General features: G+C 37.7%; 1 protein-coding gene across 1 annotated transcript in view; it reads right to left on the reverse strand.

Annotated features, from left to right (window-relative positions):
- Positions 1 to 17126: 17126 nt before the first annotated feature.
- Positions 17127 to 20672, reverse strand: part of VRK2 (VRK serine/threonine kinase 2) — a 167778-nt gene continuing 164232 nt past the window's right edge. Inside the window, exon 14 of the mRNA XM_080686716.1 lies at positions 17127 to 17194. Coding sequence (XP_080542842.1) covers positions 17157 to 17194 — 38 coding nt within the window. The 3' untranslated portion in view covers positions 17127 to 17156. The remainder of the gene's footprint in view (positions 17195 to 20672) is intronic.

A 20672-nucleotide genomic window follows, 5' to 3' on the forward strand; every position in this document is an offset into this window, starting at 1 on the left:
TTTTATATGGAAAATACATTAAAAACCAAATTCTTACATAGATTGATTGCATTTAAGTAACTCAGCAACATGCCTTCAGACTATAGATATAATGTTAAAATTCCAGATAAACAATTGACATACAATACTGTAATAACATCAGAAAAAAATATTTTAAAATGGTGAAAATGAGTAATGTTAAAGCTGAGCCAAACTATAAATGACACTAAGCATGCAAAATATATAATTTAAGTCACAAAACACCCATTTGTGAAATAAATTGAAATTAAATGTTAATGAAAGTTAAGAAAGTACAGGTATAAAAACTGTTAAGAATTATATAGGTTATAAATTTTTATCATTAGATTTTTGTAAGCTGAAATTAATGTTCTCTATGTGTCAACACCAGTATGAATTTTGTTTATCAAAAATGTTTTTCAAGTGTCACAAATTTTAGAAGCACAATGACTCAGATAATAAATCCTGACATGATATGTGAATCTATGAGAATATATATTCTATGTGTGAAAATATATTAGGAAAAACCTAGCTAATGTGAAATTCATTTTGTAAATTGAAATAGGCAATAATATAGTCTTTATGAGATTTCCAGGGAATTTGAAAAGAAATTCTATATTGAGTAGATCTTTTTAAAAAGTAATGACTTAAGATATCAAAGTAAAATGACAGGAAACGTCAGAATTAAAACACATGTATTCATGTACTGTATGCAGAGGGGATACTAGGATGGGAGTTGTTTTGGCATAAAAGTGAAAATAAAAATCATACCATCCATTTAGAAAAATCAGAACTGCACAGACATTTATCCAGTACGGCAAAGACAAATGCCCACTTTTTTTTCAGAAGCTAGGGCAATTTTATTCTTTGTTAGTTTCCATTTTCACTAATCCTTGCCCAACCTGGGTTGAGTGAATATGCCAAAATACTATGCAAACAACTGTTCTTTGTTTCAGCTTAATTGGGAACCAGAAATACAGAACAACTGATGAGGTTCTTCACTGAGCATTGTAAGCACTGTAGGCATGAAACATTTGAAGTATTCTGGTCACATTTTAGATAAGAATGTGAATTATGTATATTTAAATGCCCTTAAATATCCCAGTCTTTTGGCCAAGTTCACCATGACTCTAACTGAAGAGGGACATTTTATACCTTAAACTAGGAGCTCAGTGCACGAATTCATGCACCTTGAAAGGAACTGTGAGCTGCAAGGCTGCTGTGGCACAGGGTCGGGTCTTGACCCTCCTGCCACAGCCCCGGTCCCGTCTGCCAGCAGCCCTGCTCCTGCCGCCCCTCCCATGCGCTAACAGCACTGGCCCCATCTGCTCCCACTGATGGTGCAGAGTGATTGGGGCTGGCACTAGCAGTGGGTGCAAGTGGGGCTGGCGCCATCAGCAGGTGCGAGTGGTGGCTGCTGCCCCAATTGCCCCTCAGAAGCAAGGGGAGATGGAAAAGGCCTCAGGGGTGATCGGGGCCAGCAGCCACAGCTTGCACCCACTGATGGCACTGAGCAATTGGGACCAGCACCAGGCACTGGCAGCAGGTGAGAGTGGGACTCCAGTGCTGGCTGTGGGTGTGAGCAGGGCCATTGCTGGCAGCAGGTGTGAGCAGCAGCTGCCAGCCCTGGTCGCCCCTCAGAAGCAGGGGGAGGTGGAGAAGCCCCTGAGGGCGACTAGTGCTGGCAGCTGCACCTTGCATCTGCTGACAGCGCCCAGCAATCAGGGCAGCTCTGGTGCCAGCAGCGGGTGCTAGCAGGGCTGACGCCGGCAGCAGGTGCAAGCGCCCAGTGGGACCGCGGCATGTGGAAGCAAAGAGTTTTCAGTAACCACCAAAGGTTTGCCCCAGTGACAGCCCAGTGACAGCAACCGGCGCCCTGCTTTGGTCTGGTGCCCCTGCTCACCTGCTCCACCATCCCGCCACAGCCGATGCCCGCCATGTTCCACACTCTGCCGCCTGCTGCCGATGCCCGCCATGTTCCACGCACACCCCCTGGTGGTCAGCGCACGTCATAGCGACCAGAGTTTCGGTTGTTCGGTTGTTCTGCAGTTTGTCTATTTGCATATTAGAGTTTTATATATATATAGATAGTCTGAGTCTGCTGTGATCATACCAGAGAACTTCTTCTGGAAAGCCTAGCCCTCCACGCAGGAGCCAGAGCACACTGGTTACTGGGATACCACCTCCAAGACTGAATCTATTATACCTTCAAGCAGTTATTTTGTGCATAGTCTTCAGGAAAGTAAAGGCATATCTGCAGAGATCCCAAATGGGTGCTGCCAGAAACCCTCAGCCACTTCTGGCACCCAAAGGCCAATTAAGTGCATTCTCTCTCTTATGCTTACAATTTTAGGACAAGGAACAATAAGTAAACTCCGCCAGTCACCCAATTCTTCAATATTTGGCTCATACTTACTTTTCCTTGTCCTGTTTTTCTACTCTAATTCGCCTACTTTTCTCCTGTCAGTTTCTTTGTTTTGTTCTTTGAAACTTTGAATTCAGTTGCAAATCAACTCTTCTGTATTATCATCTTTCTCACAGTCACTCTATGGTGGTGGTGTCTCTAGCCTGGGTCTGTTTGTGGGTTTACAATAATCTTCTTATCGAAGTAAAATCTATATTTTTATATAAGTCCCAGATTGTAAGTGTATACTTCCATGAGCTATAAATACTTTGGTCACCACTCCAGTCAAGATATAGAACATTGCCATCATTCCAGAAAGTCCCCACAAGGACCTTTCCAGTCAATTGCTCACCCTTTCCTCTAAGCAACCATTTAAAAATTTTTATCAATACAGATGCGTTTTACCTGATTTAGTATTTCATATAAATGTAGCCATGTAGCGTGAATTACCTCATCTGATTTCTTTAACTCAGCATAAAACTTTTGAGATTTGTTTATGTCATTGTTTGTATCAGTAGTTAATTCTTTTTAATTGTCAAATAGTATTCCATTGTGGGCATGTACTACCTAACATTTAAGTTGTTTTAGTTTTTTGCTTTTAGGGTTAAATCTGTTATGAACCCTCATGTACAAATCTTTTTGTAGACATATGTTTTCATTTCTCTTGAGTCTTAGAATTCGATTGCTGATTCTGAGGGAATCTGGTTCTTACAGTAAATTAACCATGACCCTCCGGTTTTATAAATCAGTCTAAGTGAACTTACTCAAGGTTCACCTGGGAGAGCTGGGACCCCTCTAAGCATAATGACAAATAGGGCTTATAAGACAGAAGAACATCATGACACTAGCTGGTCTTTGCAGTAGGTTTCTCTTCTGCCCACTGCGGATTGTGTTTATTTTCACCTGAAGCTCTGTACATTTTACTGTTCCGCCTGTCCTGCGTCACTCTTCCACCTTCATTCTACCATTCATTGTGTCACTGTTGGAAGAAAAACTTTTCCTCTTCCCACTTGGGTGCAGTGTTTGGGGGCCTGTAAATTAACTGACAATAGACTGATTAACAGGAGAAAAGACAGGGTTTATTTATGTGTGTGGTGTATACAAGCAGGAGAGTTTAAAGATTAATAACTCACTCAATAGCCAGAGATAAAAGGTTTATATATAAAACTTAAGAAAGAAGGGTGGATGTTTATGGTTTCAATGGGAAGGTATGGAAGGCTCTATTGGGCTCTTGGATGCTAATAAAAATGGGCAATCTGTTTCTGTGGTAGCTTAATTCACAGAAAAATCTCTGGAGTGAGCATTAGTGGCAGCTGTATTTTCTGGAGGCTCTGCTTTAGTCAGATAAGAGAAATTCAGGTTAGATATACTTCTGCAAATGTTTTTACTTGAAATAATCTTTATACTAACTCTGGAAGGCTGAGTGGGACTGCATATTTACCCTATCTAAAACATCCCTAGAAGTTTGAACCAAAAAAGAGGCTGGGTTAGTTGCTGTGGAAAGAGATTCGGGTTAGAGGTTGTAGGGCAGAAATTCTGCAAACAGACAGAAATCAAAGATTAGTGGTTGGAGCAAACCATAAACCCAGTTTTAAGTCCAGAGGGCAGCCTGTTGAGAAGATTTTTGGATGTTGGGCTCAAAGCATCTTGAGTGAGAATTGTCATAGTCACGATCATTATCTGGAGCGGAGACTAGAAGATGACATTTTCTGGGAAATTCCTGAGTAGCCTGCTATGTTGTGGTGATAAAGCCTTTGAAGTTATATCAAGTCATCCAGGGCTTCAAGAAAAGGCAGTTTTAGTTTTCAGTGGTGCCAGGTCAAGAGGGTGGGAACCATTAATTACTGACAAAAAGTGCAAGATGATAGGCTCTAGTTTTCAAAGAGGTGAAAATATATTTTGTTCAGAGACAATGAACAAGACTAGAACCTGATAACTCACAAGGATGGGTTGTGGTTGCCCATTTAAACATAAAACATCTCTCTACAATCACCCCCATTTTGATCAAAGATAATCCAAGTAAAATAACTTTTGTTTATAAAGTAAGTCCAATCTCATTATATTTAGCCTGGTCATTTATATAAATAAGTACAGCAAGAATAATGATCACATAGGCCTTTTAAATTTTTCCTTGCTGGAACTTTCATAAGGAATTTCAGATTGGACTTTTAAAATTCTCTCAAGAGGAGAAACCTGAACTTGCCGCCTCGCACAACAACTCCAAAACTACAACCAAAAGACAAAATGGACATCATCCAGAACCACAGGAAGACTGACTGAGTAGAAATTCTATAACTAGAAGGGAAGAGAAAAGCACACTGAGACTCACAGGAGCTGCAGAAGGCAGAGGTACGGAGGTGCGTGCAGGGAGAGGGCTGGTAACTGAGTACGTGGCTGGCTTTATCAGTCTGCAGGGAGGCACGAGCTCCCAACTGCTCTGAACTCCAGTTCTGGGAGAGACTCTGGGGACCCAGACTCATACAGGGAGAAACTGGACTGTCTGGCAGCAGGGGGAACTTGAGGGCGGCTTTTTCTCAGAGGTGCTTGCAGCAATTACCAAAGGACACTGAGACCCAGGGGCCTCTTAGGGCAGGGTGACGGGAAGCCATTACTGTTTGCTCCGCCCTGAGACTCCGCCCCATCAAAGCTGAGTGCAGAGGCTTTTGCATATGAATGGCCTGGTTCTTTGAAATCTAAACTTACCTAACAAACTGCAGCTGAGTCAGTGAGACCCAGAACATCCAAAAGAAGGCCCAAGGCCCCACAGCAGCTTGCACTGCTTCACAGCTGGGCCTCATCTGGGCACCTCCAAACCCCAAACAAAGAAGAGGAATCTGCAGATCTCTCTGTAATTCCTGCTGGGTGGCCTCAGGCAGAGGCTAAATTAGCACCTCCTTAGAGATCCAAGAGCCAGTGTACCCAGGGGTCAGAGTAGGACCATCCAGATTATAACTCCTCAGATCCATAAGGGACACACTCAGGGGGCAGACTCAGTGAGCACCAAAGCCCCACTGAAGCAAGTCTTGCCTCATAAGGGTGTCTCCAGCACAGAAGTTCTCCCATTGTAGACATAGCTGATCCTCACAACCAATTGGCCTGGAGGTTAATTCCTCTCAGTGATACCAACAACAATCAAGGCTTAACTACAACAAGACTGTGCACACAGCCCACAAAGGGGTGCATCAAGAGTGTCCACCTCAGGTAACTGGGGAGGCTGAGCCACTGGGCCCTATAGGACACCTAGCACACAAAGCCACTCTATCAACTCAGGGAAGCAGCCAAAATGCTGAGACAAAGAAACAGGTCACAAATGAAAGAAATGGAGGAAAGCAAACTACTGGATATAGAGTTCAAAACCATGGTTATAAGGTTTTTCAAGAATTTTCTAGAAAAGGCTGATAAATTTAGTGAGACCCTCGAGGATATGAAAAAGGACCAACTAGAAATTAAGCATACACTGACTGAAATAAAAAAAAATAATATACAGAGATCCAACAGCAGACTAGAGGACTAGTCAAAGATTTGAAAATACAAAGAAGCAAAAAACACCCAACCAGAAAAGTAAAAAGAAAAAATAATCCAAAAATATGAAGATAGTGTAAGGAGCCTCTGGGACAACTTCAAGCATACCAACATCTGAATTAGGGGGTGCCAGAAGAAGAGAGAGCAAGATACTGAAACCCTATTTGAAGAAATAATGACAAAAAAAACTTCCCCCTCCTGGTGAAAGAAATAGACTTACAAGTCCAGGAAGAGCAGAGAACCCCAAACAAAAGGAATCCAAAGAGGACCACACCAAGACACACCCTAATTAAAATGCCAAGAGCAAAAGACAAAGAGAGAATATTAAAAGCAGAAAGAGAAAAACAGTTAGTTACCTACAAGGGAGCACCCATAGGACTGTCAGCTGATTTCTCAACAGAAACTATGCAGGCCAGATGGGAGCGGCAAGAAATATTCAAAGTGATGAATAGCAAGAACCTACAACCAAGATTACTCTACCCAGCAAAGCTATCATTCAGAATTGAAGGTCAGATAAAGAGCTTCACAGATAAGAAAAAGCTAAAGGAGTTCATCACCGCCAAACCAGTATTATATGAAATGCTAAAAGGTATTCTGTAAGAACAGGAAGAAGAAGAAAAAGGTAAGATAAAAATTATGAACAACAAATACATATCTATCAACAAGTGAATCTAAAAATCAAGTGAATAAAAAATCTGATGAACAGAATAAACTGGTGAATATAATAGAATCAGGGGCATAGAAAGGGAGTGGACTGACAATTCTTGGGGGGAAAGGGGTGTGGGGGGTGCGGGAAGAGACTGGACAAAAATCATACACCTATGGATGAGGACATGGGGAGCGGGGGCAAAAGGGCATGGGGTGGGGTGGGAACCGGGTGGAGGGGAGCTATGGGGGGAAAAAAGAGGAACAACTGTAATAATCTGAACAATAAAGATTCATTAAAAAAAAAGAACTAAAAAACAAACAAACAAACAAATAAATAAATAAATAAATAAATAAAATTCTCTCAAGGCTGGAGTGCCATGCTAAGAACTTACCAATCATAGTTTACCTTCATTACTATAGGTTTGGATGAATTATTTTCTTCTCATCATTCCCTAAACAGCTTAATTTTCCTGGACCTGTCAGAAAGTGACCTTCCTTACTCATTAGTAATATCTATAAGTCAGATACCAAGCTGGTTTTTCCAAGAGGGCTTTGTAAGCATTGGCTCCATAAAGTCAACCTTAATTCCTTAAAACTATCTGCTCATATATGATTCTATGCACATCATTCTCAAATATGAGAGTCCAGTCAAAGCCAGGAGATATCACCAATCTTCTCAATTATGCCGTTTATATGGAAAACAGATTCTTACTGAACTTATGCAAATAACTATATGGCCAAAAAAATTAAGATACTTAAGCATTTCTGAATTCTGGAGGGATAAGGTAGGGAGAAAATTATAAATGTTTCACTTTTGTTTATAAAGGTATAATCTACTAAATTGTTGTCAGTTATAGATAATGTAAGATAAAAGAGAAAGGGATTCCTTAAATCCAGAAAATAAAACATTAAAGAACTAGCCAAGTTCCAAACAAAAGGTCATAAAAATTATAATCATTCTTCATCATTTCATTTAATCCCATGTTATCCATTCTTGTTCTGCTTGATCTTGGGCTAGCAGTTTAATGAACCCATTGGCTTCTCCACTAGAAAAGTAGAAATTCTTTCTCTGTCCAGGGGTATGATCTCAAAGTTATTTAAGGGATGCCATTAGAATCTTGTACCCAGAGTACTTGTCATAACCCCTTCCATGGGTCTCTGAGAAGTCCCTTTTATTGAGGAAGAAACATTGTAGCTTGTTGCTGATTACAAGAGCTTTCAATAAAGCATTAAAATAAAAATAATTAAAAAACTATCTGTGAACAACAAAAGACTTAAAATGGCTGCCCTTAAAGATTTGATGGCAGATAATTATAAAAATAACACATTTGACAATGAAGTTTTGTTGTTTCTGTGGCATACAGAACTTTAAGATAATAATTGGAATTATGACTGGTAATGTCATGCGAGGAGATATCATGGACATCTACGACATGGACAAATTTCTATGAATTTTATATAACTTTGAGACACTTATATTAAACACACGTACCCATACAAATATAATCCAGGGAAGGTTAAGTATCTCTTATTTGACAATGTTTTCTATGCAATCAAACATATAAAATAAGCCTTATTATGTAAAAATGTAAGATGAACAACAAATCCTTTCACATTTTCCAGAGACAGTCTTGAAAAATCTTTAAGTCAGTTTGAGATCAAAATTTTATTTGGGCTTTGATTTTTGGAATAAATATCAAATAAAACAGCAATGTGGTTTTTTAAAATAACTTCTTGCATTTTATGTTTCCATTTACTTTACTTTTTTAAAAAATATATATTTTATTTATTTTTTACAGAGAGGAAGGAAGAGGGAGAGAGATAGACAGTTAGAAACATCGATGAGAGAGAAACATCAATTCAGCTGCCTCCTGCACACTTCCCACTGGGGATGTGCCCACAACCAAGGTACATGCCCTTGACCTGAATCGAACCTGGGACCTTTCAGTCCGCAGGTCGACGCTCTATCCACTGGGCCAAACCAGTTAGGGCCATTTACTTTACTTTTAAAAAAATATTATTAAAGGGCAGGAGAGGGAGAGAGAGATAGAAACATCAATGATGAGAGAGAATCATTGATCAGCTGCCTCCTGCATAACCCCTACTGGGGATTGAGCCAGCAACCTGGGCATGTGCCCTGACCAAGAATCGAACTGTGACCTCCTGGTTCATAGGTTGGCTCTCAATCACTGAGCCACTGTGACTTGGCAGCAATATGTTTTTTTTAAGAGAGAGAAAAAACCCAAACTCTAGTTTTATCTCAATTAAAGCCCATTTAATTGATAATAAATCCATTCAATCTTAGCTAGCTTGACCATGTGAAATAAGATTCTCTCTCATTCTTTTTCCTTTTTATTCTTTCTTTACCACAGACTACAATGTTCTAGAGCCATTCAGGTGTTTTTCCTTCATTGCCCTCCTTCTCATTCTAGAACAATCTTTAAACAACCTCTAAAAAAACAGTTTAGGACAATATTACTCTATTTTTTCTCTTAACAAAAATACATCCTACATTCCTGAAATACCTTTTATGCAGAGTTTTTACCCTTCTCCCTTTTTATTTTTAGTAGTTGTATCCCCACAGTTAGTTTTCCAAAATGCAGATGAAATCATATTACTTCCTAACATTCAACAATGGCAACATACTGGATAATATTCGATCCTATTCAAGGAAGGTCCTCTTTGACTAAGATTTTACCCAACTCTCTATAGTTGCCTATTATTATACCCTCTTCATACTTCTGCTTTCTAAGGGTTATTCCTTGAATAGACTATTTTTTCCATACATCCAAATCTTAGCACATGGTAGTTCCATTCACTGAAATTTCCCCTCCACCTCTGATCATAAGCAAATTTCTATGCCTCTTTTAAGAGTCAATTCACTTGTTTCCTCCTTTGTGAAGATTTTCCAAATGTTTTTAATCCACACTTGACACTTCTTTCTCATGGCATCCACTGCAGCTTATGCACACCTTCCTTCCAGAAATTGTCACATGGTATTATTTTGTCAATTCTCATATTTGTCTCATTGAAATACAACTGCTTGAGGTCAGGAATATTATCTTTTATGCATCCCCATCAACTATTACAGTGCCTTGCAAAAACACGGTGGGCCAAAAAACAGTTGTTTTTGAATGAGTGAATAATTGAATAAATGAAGTTTTTGAGCACTCTTCAGGTTAAGCAAATTCAGGAGGCTTATATATGATAGTGCTTTAAAGCACAGCAATTTGATATAAGCCTCTTTACTTTATATTGAGCCTTATGAAAACCAGTGACAGGAGTGGAACAGATATTACTTCCATTTGATATTCAATAGATGAGAAAATAGCCATAGAAAGGGTCGTAGAGCTGGCCAGTAACAGAGATGGGGGTAGAACTGTGTTGCCTAAAATAACAACACATATTCCATAGTTTTCTGATTTTTTGTTATGTTATTCTTTTTAGACCTTGTACACTTTCCTTAACACACACATACACACACTGAGCTATGTCATAGCACTATAAGACACAGACTAGCAAGTACTTTAGAAATCATGTAATTTACCCCTTTATAATGATAGCAATTATTTATTTGCCTACCATGAAATAAACACCATCCACATCATCTCATTTAATGTGAATGACTGGTCTCCTTGTACCAGTGTTATTCCTCCACAGTTGCAAATAGGTACCATTTTGTCTCACAGCAGGCTTAGGCGCGAGTGAAATAGACTTCTTAAGGCTATACTAGTACATCCCTTAGAATGTTGAGTCCTCCTCCCTTGCACTGAGGTGTTAAGAAGGAACTAACACACACACACACACACACACACACACTCTCATTCTCTCTGTCTCTGTCACTGACTCCGTCTCTCTCTGCCCCTCAGCCCCGCCTTCCCGTCCACCTCCACCCCTAGGTTATAGGGGAGAAGTCATGCTTGGTAGATTTTTATAGCCCCACCTTTCCACAACCTGAGTGAGCTGTGAGAGGCAGCCCTCTGACTTGAGGAGTGCAGACCAAATGACAGGCTAACCTGCCATAAGTGAGCCTGGGGGTCAAGTGTGAACCTGCACATCAACAAGGCTGTGCTATTCACCTCCTGCTTACCTGTGTCAGAAAAGAGACCATGGGGACCACCTTCTCACTTTCAGTCACAATCTTCTTGACTCAACTAGTCAAGCACCCCTCCCAGAAAAAAGGATATTGTCCCGAATGCTAGTTTTCATTGTTATTGTTTTTCTGTTTTTGTTTTATTTTAGGTTTGTTTCATGTTTTCTTACCCATTGTCACTACAACTCTAGTCCAGTCATACAAGGCAGTCAGAGTAAAAAGTTTAAATCCAGCATAAATCAAGCGGGTTATCATAAGTGAATACATCAAATTAAAGAAGAAAATACCTAAAATTAAAACCTTAAAGGGTAAATGTATTTTACTAAAATAAAAGATAATTCAAAGGTAAAAAGGCAATATCATGCTCAAAACTCAGTCACAAAGTTCATTACCACTCATGTCTATGTTATGATTATAAAGAATTATTAATTGTTAAACAATCAGCATAAATATGGATTTGCTTTGTGTGTCTTATTTCTGACCTGCAAGTTTCTGTAACTCTTTGATGTACTTAACACACAGTGTATGTTAATATCAAAGACATAGCTATTCCCTGGTGTTTGTGGGTACTTGGGTTTCTCAATACAGGAACATAGAGAATTTATAGCATTGTTTGAAAATGAAACAAGCATGCTGTAGTAATACTTTCAAAATCTAGTATACGTGTTTATATTTTTCTGCAGGTGGGAACAAAGACTAAAACATAGGAAGTTCTTTTCTGATAAATTGTACTTTTCTATCATGGAGACTTCACAGAACAATAACTTTTAAAATTTATTGCATGAAGTTTAAATGCTTCCTTTTTATTTGAAAATCTAGGTGTGTTTTTTTTTTATTTTCATGACAAAACAAAAGCTTTCTGTACTTCTTATATAAGTAAATTACTGTTCTAGGTTATCTAAGACAAAAGCATGTCAACTGCTAACAGTTTTGAAACAAAGAATAGAGATGTAAACTACTGTTTCTTTGGATCTTCCCTATGTCTCCCAACCCTACGAAAAAGAAAAGAAGCCAGGTGGTGACAATTTTATCATCTGATAGCAGCCCAATTGTTTATTATAGACTGCAATCATATTAATTCTTAATTCAAGTTCACATTATTTTTAATGTAAGTTTAATGGAAGGGGCAGCAGTTCTTGTTATGTAACTTATGAAAGATAATAAAAGCTGGCTTTGTTTTTTTTAGGCTTCAAAAAACCTACCAAATTTACACAGAGAATGTGATATACAGCGATGACACAAGCTATACTCCTGTTATCAGAAAATAACACAATTGAATTGCACTGGGCCAGCTCAAGTTGTCATATCATGTTGCTATTGTTTCTTATAAAATAAATAGCTTTGTTTATCATGGGCCACTGTGACATGGCAGTGCAAAATCATATTCCATACTGTGGCAGCAGAGAAGGGAGCAGGTGCCACCACTCAGCTAAACCTGCAAAGTCCTTTGGAATTCCCTTGGAATTTTTATTAAAGCCCACGTTCTTTGCACTTTTCTCACTGGCCACTCTACATCTTCTGCAGCCAAATTCACAAATATCTTCACTGATAAACCCTCAAAGTGCCCATATCCAAAGAAACAAAGGTCTTTCTTAAGAAATGCTTGAATACAAATTGATTTCACCAGGGGCAACCCAACTGTATTGTGTCGTCTATACTAACACACTAGTATAACCAATTAAACTGCTCTTTCAGCACAGTTAAAATGTAGCTTTTAAAAGTCCCTTTATATATAAAATACAGTGCAGAAATCTTGCAATGCACCATTCGTAATAATAATTACGTTTACCGGTCTCTCTACCTCCTCTTGATTTTTCTCATTTTATCCCCAGCATCTTGTGGCTTTTCCTTTGTTAGTTGCAGTATAGAACTTTATAGTTAGGGCACAATAATGAAAAAAAACTAATAGGAAAATTTATAATTAAGCAGTCTACGGAACATGTCTGAATGAAGCAATGGAGGCAATTTACAACACTGGTCATACCTATAGGAAAAGCTTTTGTTGTACTAAGGCACATTTTTATGCTGATAGACTATTGGACCTAGAGTGCACTCATTATGGTTTTCCCATAATTTAACTATATTCTATGCCCTGAAGTGAGGATAGTAGTGAAAAATCAAAATCCAAGTACATTTATAATGGGAATATTTTTTCCCACTGAGAAGTGGAAAAATTCATGTACTCCTTTTTGGACACTAAATAAATGGTCATTTTACTTCTTTATTATGTGTGTATGTGTGTGTGTGTGTGTGTGTGTGTATAGTTCACATATATACATGTAATATATACACATACATATTTTATATATATACACTATTGTATAAATGACATGTATATATTATATAAATATATAAATATACAGATAGTACCTTGGGAGAGACTATAATATGTCATAACTATAGGATTCATATCTTGGAATACTCTTCCCTACATGAATCTCAAGGGATCTTTAAAAGGTTAATTTCTAAAACATGCCCACTGATCACATTTCACTTGCCCTATTTTAGAGATTTGTGACCAATGATAGAGCAAAGAAAAATATAAGCATATAAATAAAAGGGTAAGGGTGGTACAAAGTCCATTTCCTCTTCTTGAAAAAAGCATTCCAGTCTTTTACCACCTTCCATTGAACTCAGTCTTCATGGGACTAGGAAGCCAATGAGAGAGCCTGTGAACCAAGCAAGGTCATTCAACGCAGTCTCTTCTTGGAATTAGAATTTTGAGCAGAGTGTCACCAGAATAGAAAATAGCTGGATTTTATTCATCTGGAAAAGTCTTATTCAAGCCACTATTTGGGAATTTCTAATGCCACGGAATCCCTACCTCACAAAGGGCTCATTATATTTTCAACTAGCTTTTACTGTTGAAAGGTTCCTCATTAATGTTAAACCTAATCTTGTAACTTCCACCCTTTGGTTGGTCTAAAATCTGTCACGTATGGCTATACAACATTATCTAATTCATCTTCCATGACAGCATATTAATTATTTAAAGACACTATCATAATCTCCCTTGTCTTCTCCTTGCCAAGCATCCCACTTTATTCAAATGTTTCTTATAGATGTGGTTTCTGGACCCTTTATCATATGGATTCAGCTCCTTAGGATACCACCTGATTTTCAATATCCTTTTTAAGTTGTAATTCCCAGAAAAGGAGCCTAAAACATGTGGTCAGTGTCAAATAGGCAGCTACCTTTTCCTTTCTTAAACTATAACCTGGGCTTCTGTTAATCATTCTAAAGCTGCTTGAGTTATTTTGAAATTCACATTACATATACAGTCTCCCACTCTGTTTGCCATAAACTGAAGTCTTCTCATATCATTTTTTTCCTGCATGAATCCTAAATCAGATCTCCTTAGTTCTTAAATTTGCAATTAATCTTTTCAACCTTCATTCAACATGCTACATTCATTTATGTAAGAAACAAAATGCTCTGCACAAACCAGGTGCCTCACAAATGTCTGCACCTCCCTTTCACATGCATCCCTTACCACAGAAGTAATGTTATGTTTACCATGTGATTCTGTGAGGGTGGGGCCTATGGGTTATATTCTCATCACTTAGCAAAGTGACTAACATACAGTAGTTGCTCAAGAACACCTTTTCTTTCCATAATTCTTTGATTGCATTGCCCTAATGCGGAAAACAAGCCGATTTAGAGAAATAGTTTGGTTGCATCACCAGTCAATTAATTCAAAACAGTTAACCAAGTGACTTGATGGTGACAATGTTTGATTGAAATAATCTCCCTAATAAAGGTCAGTACCATTAAAAACCCAAAGTTCATGGTAGATTTCCACCATATGTCCCACTTAACCTAAGAATGTAACCTTTGTGCCAAGCAACTAACAATGCCATAGCCTGACAAGCATTATTTTTATTGAGTAAAGTGGCTGTTCACATGCTTAGTCTCTACAATACTGCCTTGTAATTAGTAGGTTCACAATTCTGATGGCCACTGCTACCACATGTAAGCTTCAAAGGAGAAATACTTTATTTTCTTAGCCTTATCACTTATGAAAATTTTGATTTGAGCATCTATAATTTGTAAGGCATATAATCCATTCCCATTTCTTTAAGTAAAGAAAAATTTAAAGGCATCTCCAGAAAAAATAACTTTAGGAGAATAAATGTAGCAAAAATAAACCATAAATACTATTGGTAGAAACAAGCTTCTCACCAACCTAAAGTTTCTAATTAAAATTGGGCTGTCACGATTTTATATCATACACCAACTTGAACCACATTATTTCATAAATTAAACTTGAAATATCAAATGATTTTAGAATTTGGGAAGCTTTTGATCTTTTTTTTTTCAAATTCTCATACTTCTGGAAGAATAAGCAGACAACCCTCCTATTCTTTAATAACATAACATCAGGTGCTTCTTGGAAACAAGGCACAATAGAGAGAGGGACTGTTTATGAGTCAGAGAAACATGTGCTACTGTCAACCTGAATAAGAACCATCAGATATTTCTGGTGATGAAAACCTGTCAGTGAGGTGACCCAGGCCACATTCCATTCCTTTTATTTTCAGAGATGAGATGGATTTGAAAACCATAACCTGGCTTCTTGATGCAAGGACTCGCCACATGAGATAATCTCCAGCACATTACTATTGGCAAGCAGATCTTTCACCCTTTTGTCTCCATGCATTACAGAAAATGTTAAATCAGTTTGGTGTCCATATAAACTTTTGATCCTAGGAACAGCCTAGGGTACCATCATTATCTTCCCGAGGACCATGTATAGGCCTTCAGTAGGTAGTACTAATTTAATTTCTCTACTAAAGGAAAAAGTAGCTGATTTTCTAGATCAATATTTGATTGAATATGTTTGAAATGTTAGCAGATAAAGGCCCCTTTTCTGGTCCAAAGACTTTTTGAACCACAGAGGTATGGCGTTCTAGCTCCCCTGGGATTTGAGTGGAAGGAGGTCTCAAAGATCTGTAAGAATCCTTCCTGCCTTTCCTTGTGTTCTTCCAGCAAGACTCTCTAAAGGTTGAGATGAGAAAAAGATAAGATCAAGAACTGGAATGTCTTTATATCCATTTTTAAAAAATCTTTCCTGGGGCTTCTCTTAACTAAAAATAATCGTTTATAACACTAGTTTACAAAAACCTCTTATAATAGGTTGGTAGAAAGAAAGACCATCTGATCAGCTTTAAGGAGCTGATTTTGACAAATAAATTGAGACCTCAGATTCTATCACTCTCATCACTAATTAAACAAGAATACCCAGGTATCATCAAAAGGGAAATGAATAGAAATGAAAATGCCAAGGTGTTAGACACAGATTAGAACTTGAGTTGTCTAGTTGGACTGATAAATAAAAGAGTTTTTCACAAACTGTACTGGTTTTGTAAAAACATTCACAAAGGAAAAAAAAGGATGATTGGGTGAAAATTCCATCCATACAATCTTTATCTGTACAAATGAAAAATCTGGTTCAGAAGTATATGTCACTATAATCCTGATTTTTCCAAGTTAAAGTTTTATATAAATTAGCAACTCTTCCCCAAATAAAGCAGCCTACTCATGTCTGAAAAGTATTAGTCAGAGTAAACAATGCTAGCGATAACTGTTTTCTAAGTCTGCATATGAAATTTAAAGAAAGATTATTAAAAAGAATATTTTTCTTAAATTTGTCCTTTGCTGCAGACATGAACATGCATTCCCTAACTACAAAGAGGAAGGGATATTCAAATTCCTCCAACTTTATTTTCTATCACTGAAATTTTGCTGGACTGATGGAGAAATTTACTTTCCCCTACCTACTGATGTAAACACACAAGTTCATTTTATAAAGGAGAGTGACCACTTTATGCAAAGTCAACTGCAACTCCTTGAAAAAGCAGACTCCAGAAATACAGTGGACATATTTTTCACAGATCAAGCCGCATGAATTCTCTTATTTGAGATGAAAGAATTACAGTCATTTAGTATTTTTCTTTTTCCATGACAGTTCCTCACTGTTTCAATCTCTACTAGTAAAATCATCTAGTCAAGTAGTAATATTTGCAATATAAATTGAACAACTATTCAGAGCAAATCAACTATAGGAAATATCATATCATATTTCTTTACTTAAAGTGGGAAATAATTAGCCTGTGAAAAGAGGACTTTGTTTTCTATGCTGTATTTTATAACACCTTGCTCATTGCTAGTTATGGAATAGGTGTGCAATAAATACTGTCAATTATGTAGATAAATTTAATTTCCAAGTTCTGCTTTTAAGAAAGAGTTATAATTGGAATGAAATAAACCAAATTTCTATGTGAATTACACAATGTTAATGTCATAAGCGATTGTAATAGAATATTTCTTCATAGTGCTTACACGTCAATTGAACATAACATATAGGCCACTGCTATAGGCACAGGGATCTTTAATGCAAACTCAGATTGGCCCTGAATCTTTGATTTAGAATCCTTGCTTCAGGGTCTTCTTGAAACCAAACCTCCCTCGTCAACTAGGCAGCTCTGATTGTTAGTCCTTGAGAGAGTTCCCATTTTTTTTTTCACGGCCTAAAAAGAAGAAAAGAAAAATGCAGTGAGACAGGTTGTTATTATATGTGAAAATGTAGAGTGACTCCAGCAGGAGATGTAAAGTATTGCATGTACTTTTCCTTAATGTTATTGTTAATAAAAAAGTGACTCTACATTTCCCCAAAACTTTATGTTTTATAAGGTTCGATTTACATATCTCTTATAACAGAAGTCTTTTCATATGCTAAGATTTAAAATTTTAAAGTTCCTGATAATTTTCTTAAATAAAATGATGGGCACTAGGATAATATATTTCATCAGTACATGCAAAATCTAATTTGAAACTTCTGTCAAATATGTGTATTGATATGAATCGAGGAAATGTTTTCCAAAGAACCTGAGTAGCTATTACATAGATTGTGAAGTTTCTCAGCTTACTAATCATTTTTGTTTGTTCTACTTTTGCCAATGACTTTAACACAGCTGAATTTTACAAATGAAATTAACGTATGTCTGGAGGCACTGTGATGCACTTAGTATAGTTACCATTTGTTTTGATTATGTGATTAGCATGTTCTTACTTACTCATACCATAAGGAATAGGATATGGTTAATTACATGGCTTTTAATGACAATAAAATAATGCACTAAAATTGCCATTTTTTCCTTTAGCTGCTACAGTTACCTATATAACACACTTTTTGATGATGAGGATTGGATGCTCTTAAAATAGAAGAAAGGTGAACCACAGTGGGTAGTATGAATTAACTCCTAACGTTTGTAGTAAAAAAATAAATACAACACACACTGAAAATTCTGAGCAAACTCTGTGATACATAAAGTGTTCTGCATTTTTACATATGAAATATTCTGAAGAATTTTCAATAGTTTGAAACCATTTTTGATATTCATATTCTGAATGACAACACTAGTCTTTAAACTAGCTTAGATAATAATCCTGAACATGCACGTGCGCATACACACACACACACACACACGCTATGACTCAATATTCTGTGTACAAGTTAAGGTCTGTAACTGAGGGATGGTAATTCCCCACTTACTAAAGTAAGAAATTCCCAGAAGCACAGGGAATAAATGTATGGTTTAGTGACAGCAGAAGAGAAAAACAGAAGGCCCATGTAGCCAGATTGGCTCTGAGATTGTGCCAGGGGGGTTAAGCCCTGTTTATTGGGTTTCCTTCATTTATCAAAAAACAACAACACTGCAAACAGAGTCCCATCGTGTAGACAAAACACAGTTACCACTAATGCAGGACACAGCCATGTTTCTGGAATCAGACAAAGGGGGTTGGTCATCTGAGAACTGTCCCCCCTCAACTTGGGGATGAGGTTTCTGGCTATGATCAAGGCAGGATGGCACCATCTCCATCACTGGATGGGGACTTTCAGGCCAGATGTATCAAGGGTAGTAAAGTTTGATGATAGAAGTAAAGACAGAGACGATGCCTATTGTCTCAGGAAAGTACCAGGAATGTGTAACACTTTACACTTTATGCCAGGACACTAATGCTGCTACCCTAATAGCATAATGCTGAATGAGTTCTCCAGAAGCTACCTGCTGGGGGATGTTTTAGATGATCTTTATAAATAGAAGCTATGAAGCTGCCCATGGAGGCAGGGGATATGAATTATGTAGTCCTTGGTAGTTTTCTGGGTCCACATGTTATAGACTGATCATGGTATATTGAACAGAGCATGAGTTAGAGGCCCTGATTTGCAGACTTTGCTGTTGCCAATGACTGCATTGCTTTGGGAAAGCCAAAACCAGTGTAAGTCTCCATTTCCTCATTTATGAAACGAAAAGAGAAATTATTCAGGTGATCTTCAAGATCACAAAAAATTCCAAGGTTTATATAATTCTGGTAGATTTCATGAGACAACGACTATTGCCTCTATTTTTTTCTTGCCCACCTGATTTCAGGAGCCCAGCTACTATTCATTAATGTATATAAGCTGATTTTCCTAAGCCACATGTCTTTTAAAGATTAGCGACTCTTCCACAATTTCCACAACATCCTTAAGGAAGTTAATCATAGCAAACAGTAACTCTGAATGAGTAGTAACTAAGCACCCAGCAGTGATGTTGGATATGCAATAGTCTCCAAAGGGATAAAAGTAAGCCTGGCAAAATCTTTGTTGTGTACCTGCCTCCAATACATTTGCGAAGGAGCCTTAATGGAAAATGAGAGCGATGTGCCCATCACGACATTTTTGGATTACCGTGCAGCAACATCAATTGGAAACCTAATGAAACAGAGACCACCTACAGAGGAGGGATATTGTGTTCCTCTGTCTGCCTGCATCTAATTTCCCAACTAAGTGTAAGGAACAAGCTGCCTGTTTGTTTGAGCCCCTGGTACTGACTGACCATACATTTAACATTGATAATTGGCATTGCCAATTTCCACTCTTACCCGGTGTTGAATTATGTCCTGGCACTTCACAATTACGTGATGACGGTAACAGAAAATAAGTACCAGTACCATCGCAAAATTCCAGCACTGTACTCTCTCTCAATGTGAAATGTCGGAATGAGATTAGGTCCCAAATAAATTAACTGGTCATTCTCTGTTCAACATTTTTTTCACTGACTAAGGGAACATGCTATGTGTTCATCAAATAGAACTTTCCCCAAGCAGGGGAATAACAATAAGAAACCTAGTAGGTGAGTTCCCACAAAGCGTATCAGGGACGACATAAAGAGGAAAGCTGATGAGGTTCCAAATGTAAGTGTTCTATTCTTTGTTTTTGCACCTGTTCAAACTGGCATCTGGTATTAGGCTTCGAACCCTAGGGAAATGTTACTACTTTCTGTTGAGCTGGCTGGGATAAACCAAAAGAGAGAATATAGTGTAAAATATTAGTTCCTCCTTGTGTGTTATTTCAAAATGCAGTTACTGCATTTTCCTTGTCAGGCTCCCTACCTGTGCTTATCATTGACTGCAGTTTCTTCTTCTTCTTCTTCTTTTTTTAATTTGACTTCTAGAAGCCATCTGGCATTCCGTCTAATTCCCACATTACAGTTCTCCATAAGTCAGGCTGCCGACTGCCTGTCAAGTTACAGGATTAAGTTTAAGGTTTTCTTAATTCATTGTGAGGTTCTTCATGGATTTGATCTATTATGTCTTCCTGAGCTTGTCCAGTTGTACATTTCTGCATGTGATTGATGTTTAACAGGTGCTAGCGTGCGAGAGTTTTCTAAATATCAACTTCACAATTCAAGGGAGGTTTGGGAAGACACTAGAGCTCAAAATTGTATTGTTCCACAACTGGCAAATGGCCTCCCCGCTGAAATTCAATGTTGCAGAGCTATTTATTAAGTTAAAAAGATGGATATTTCAATATATGGAAAAAATAAAGAGGCTCAAATTCCATCATCAACTCACCAGTTGTGCCTGTGTATTCTATGGCTCTCAAGATATAATATATCATTTAACAGGTAGGACAACTAGGTGAGTTTAAAAATACAGATTTATCCTTTGTTGTGAATTACC

The sequence above is a fragment of the Plecotus auritus genome (genome assembly GCF_963455305.1).
Source record: "Plecotus auritus genome assembly, chromosome: 8".
NCBI lineage: Eukaryota > Metazoa > Chordata > Mammalia > Chiroptera > Vespertilionidae > Plecotus > Plecotus auritus.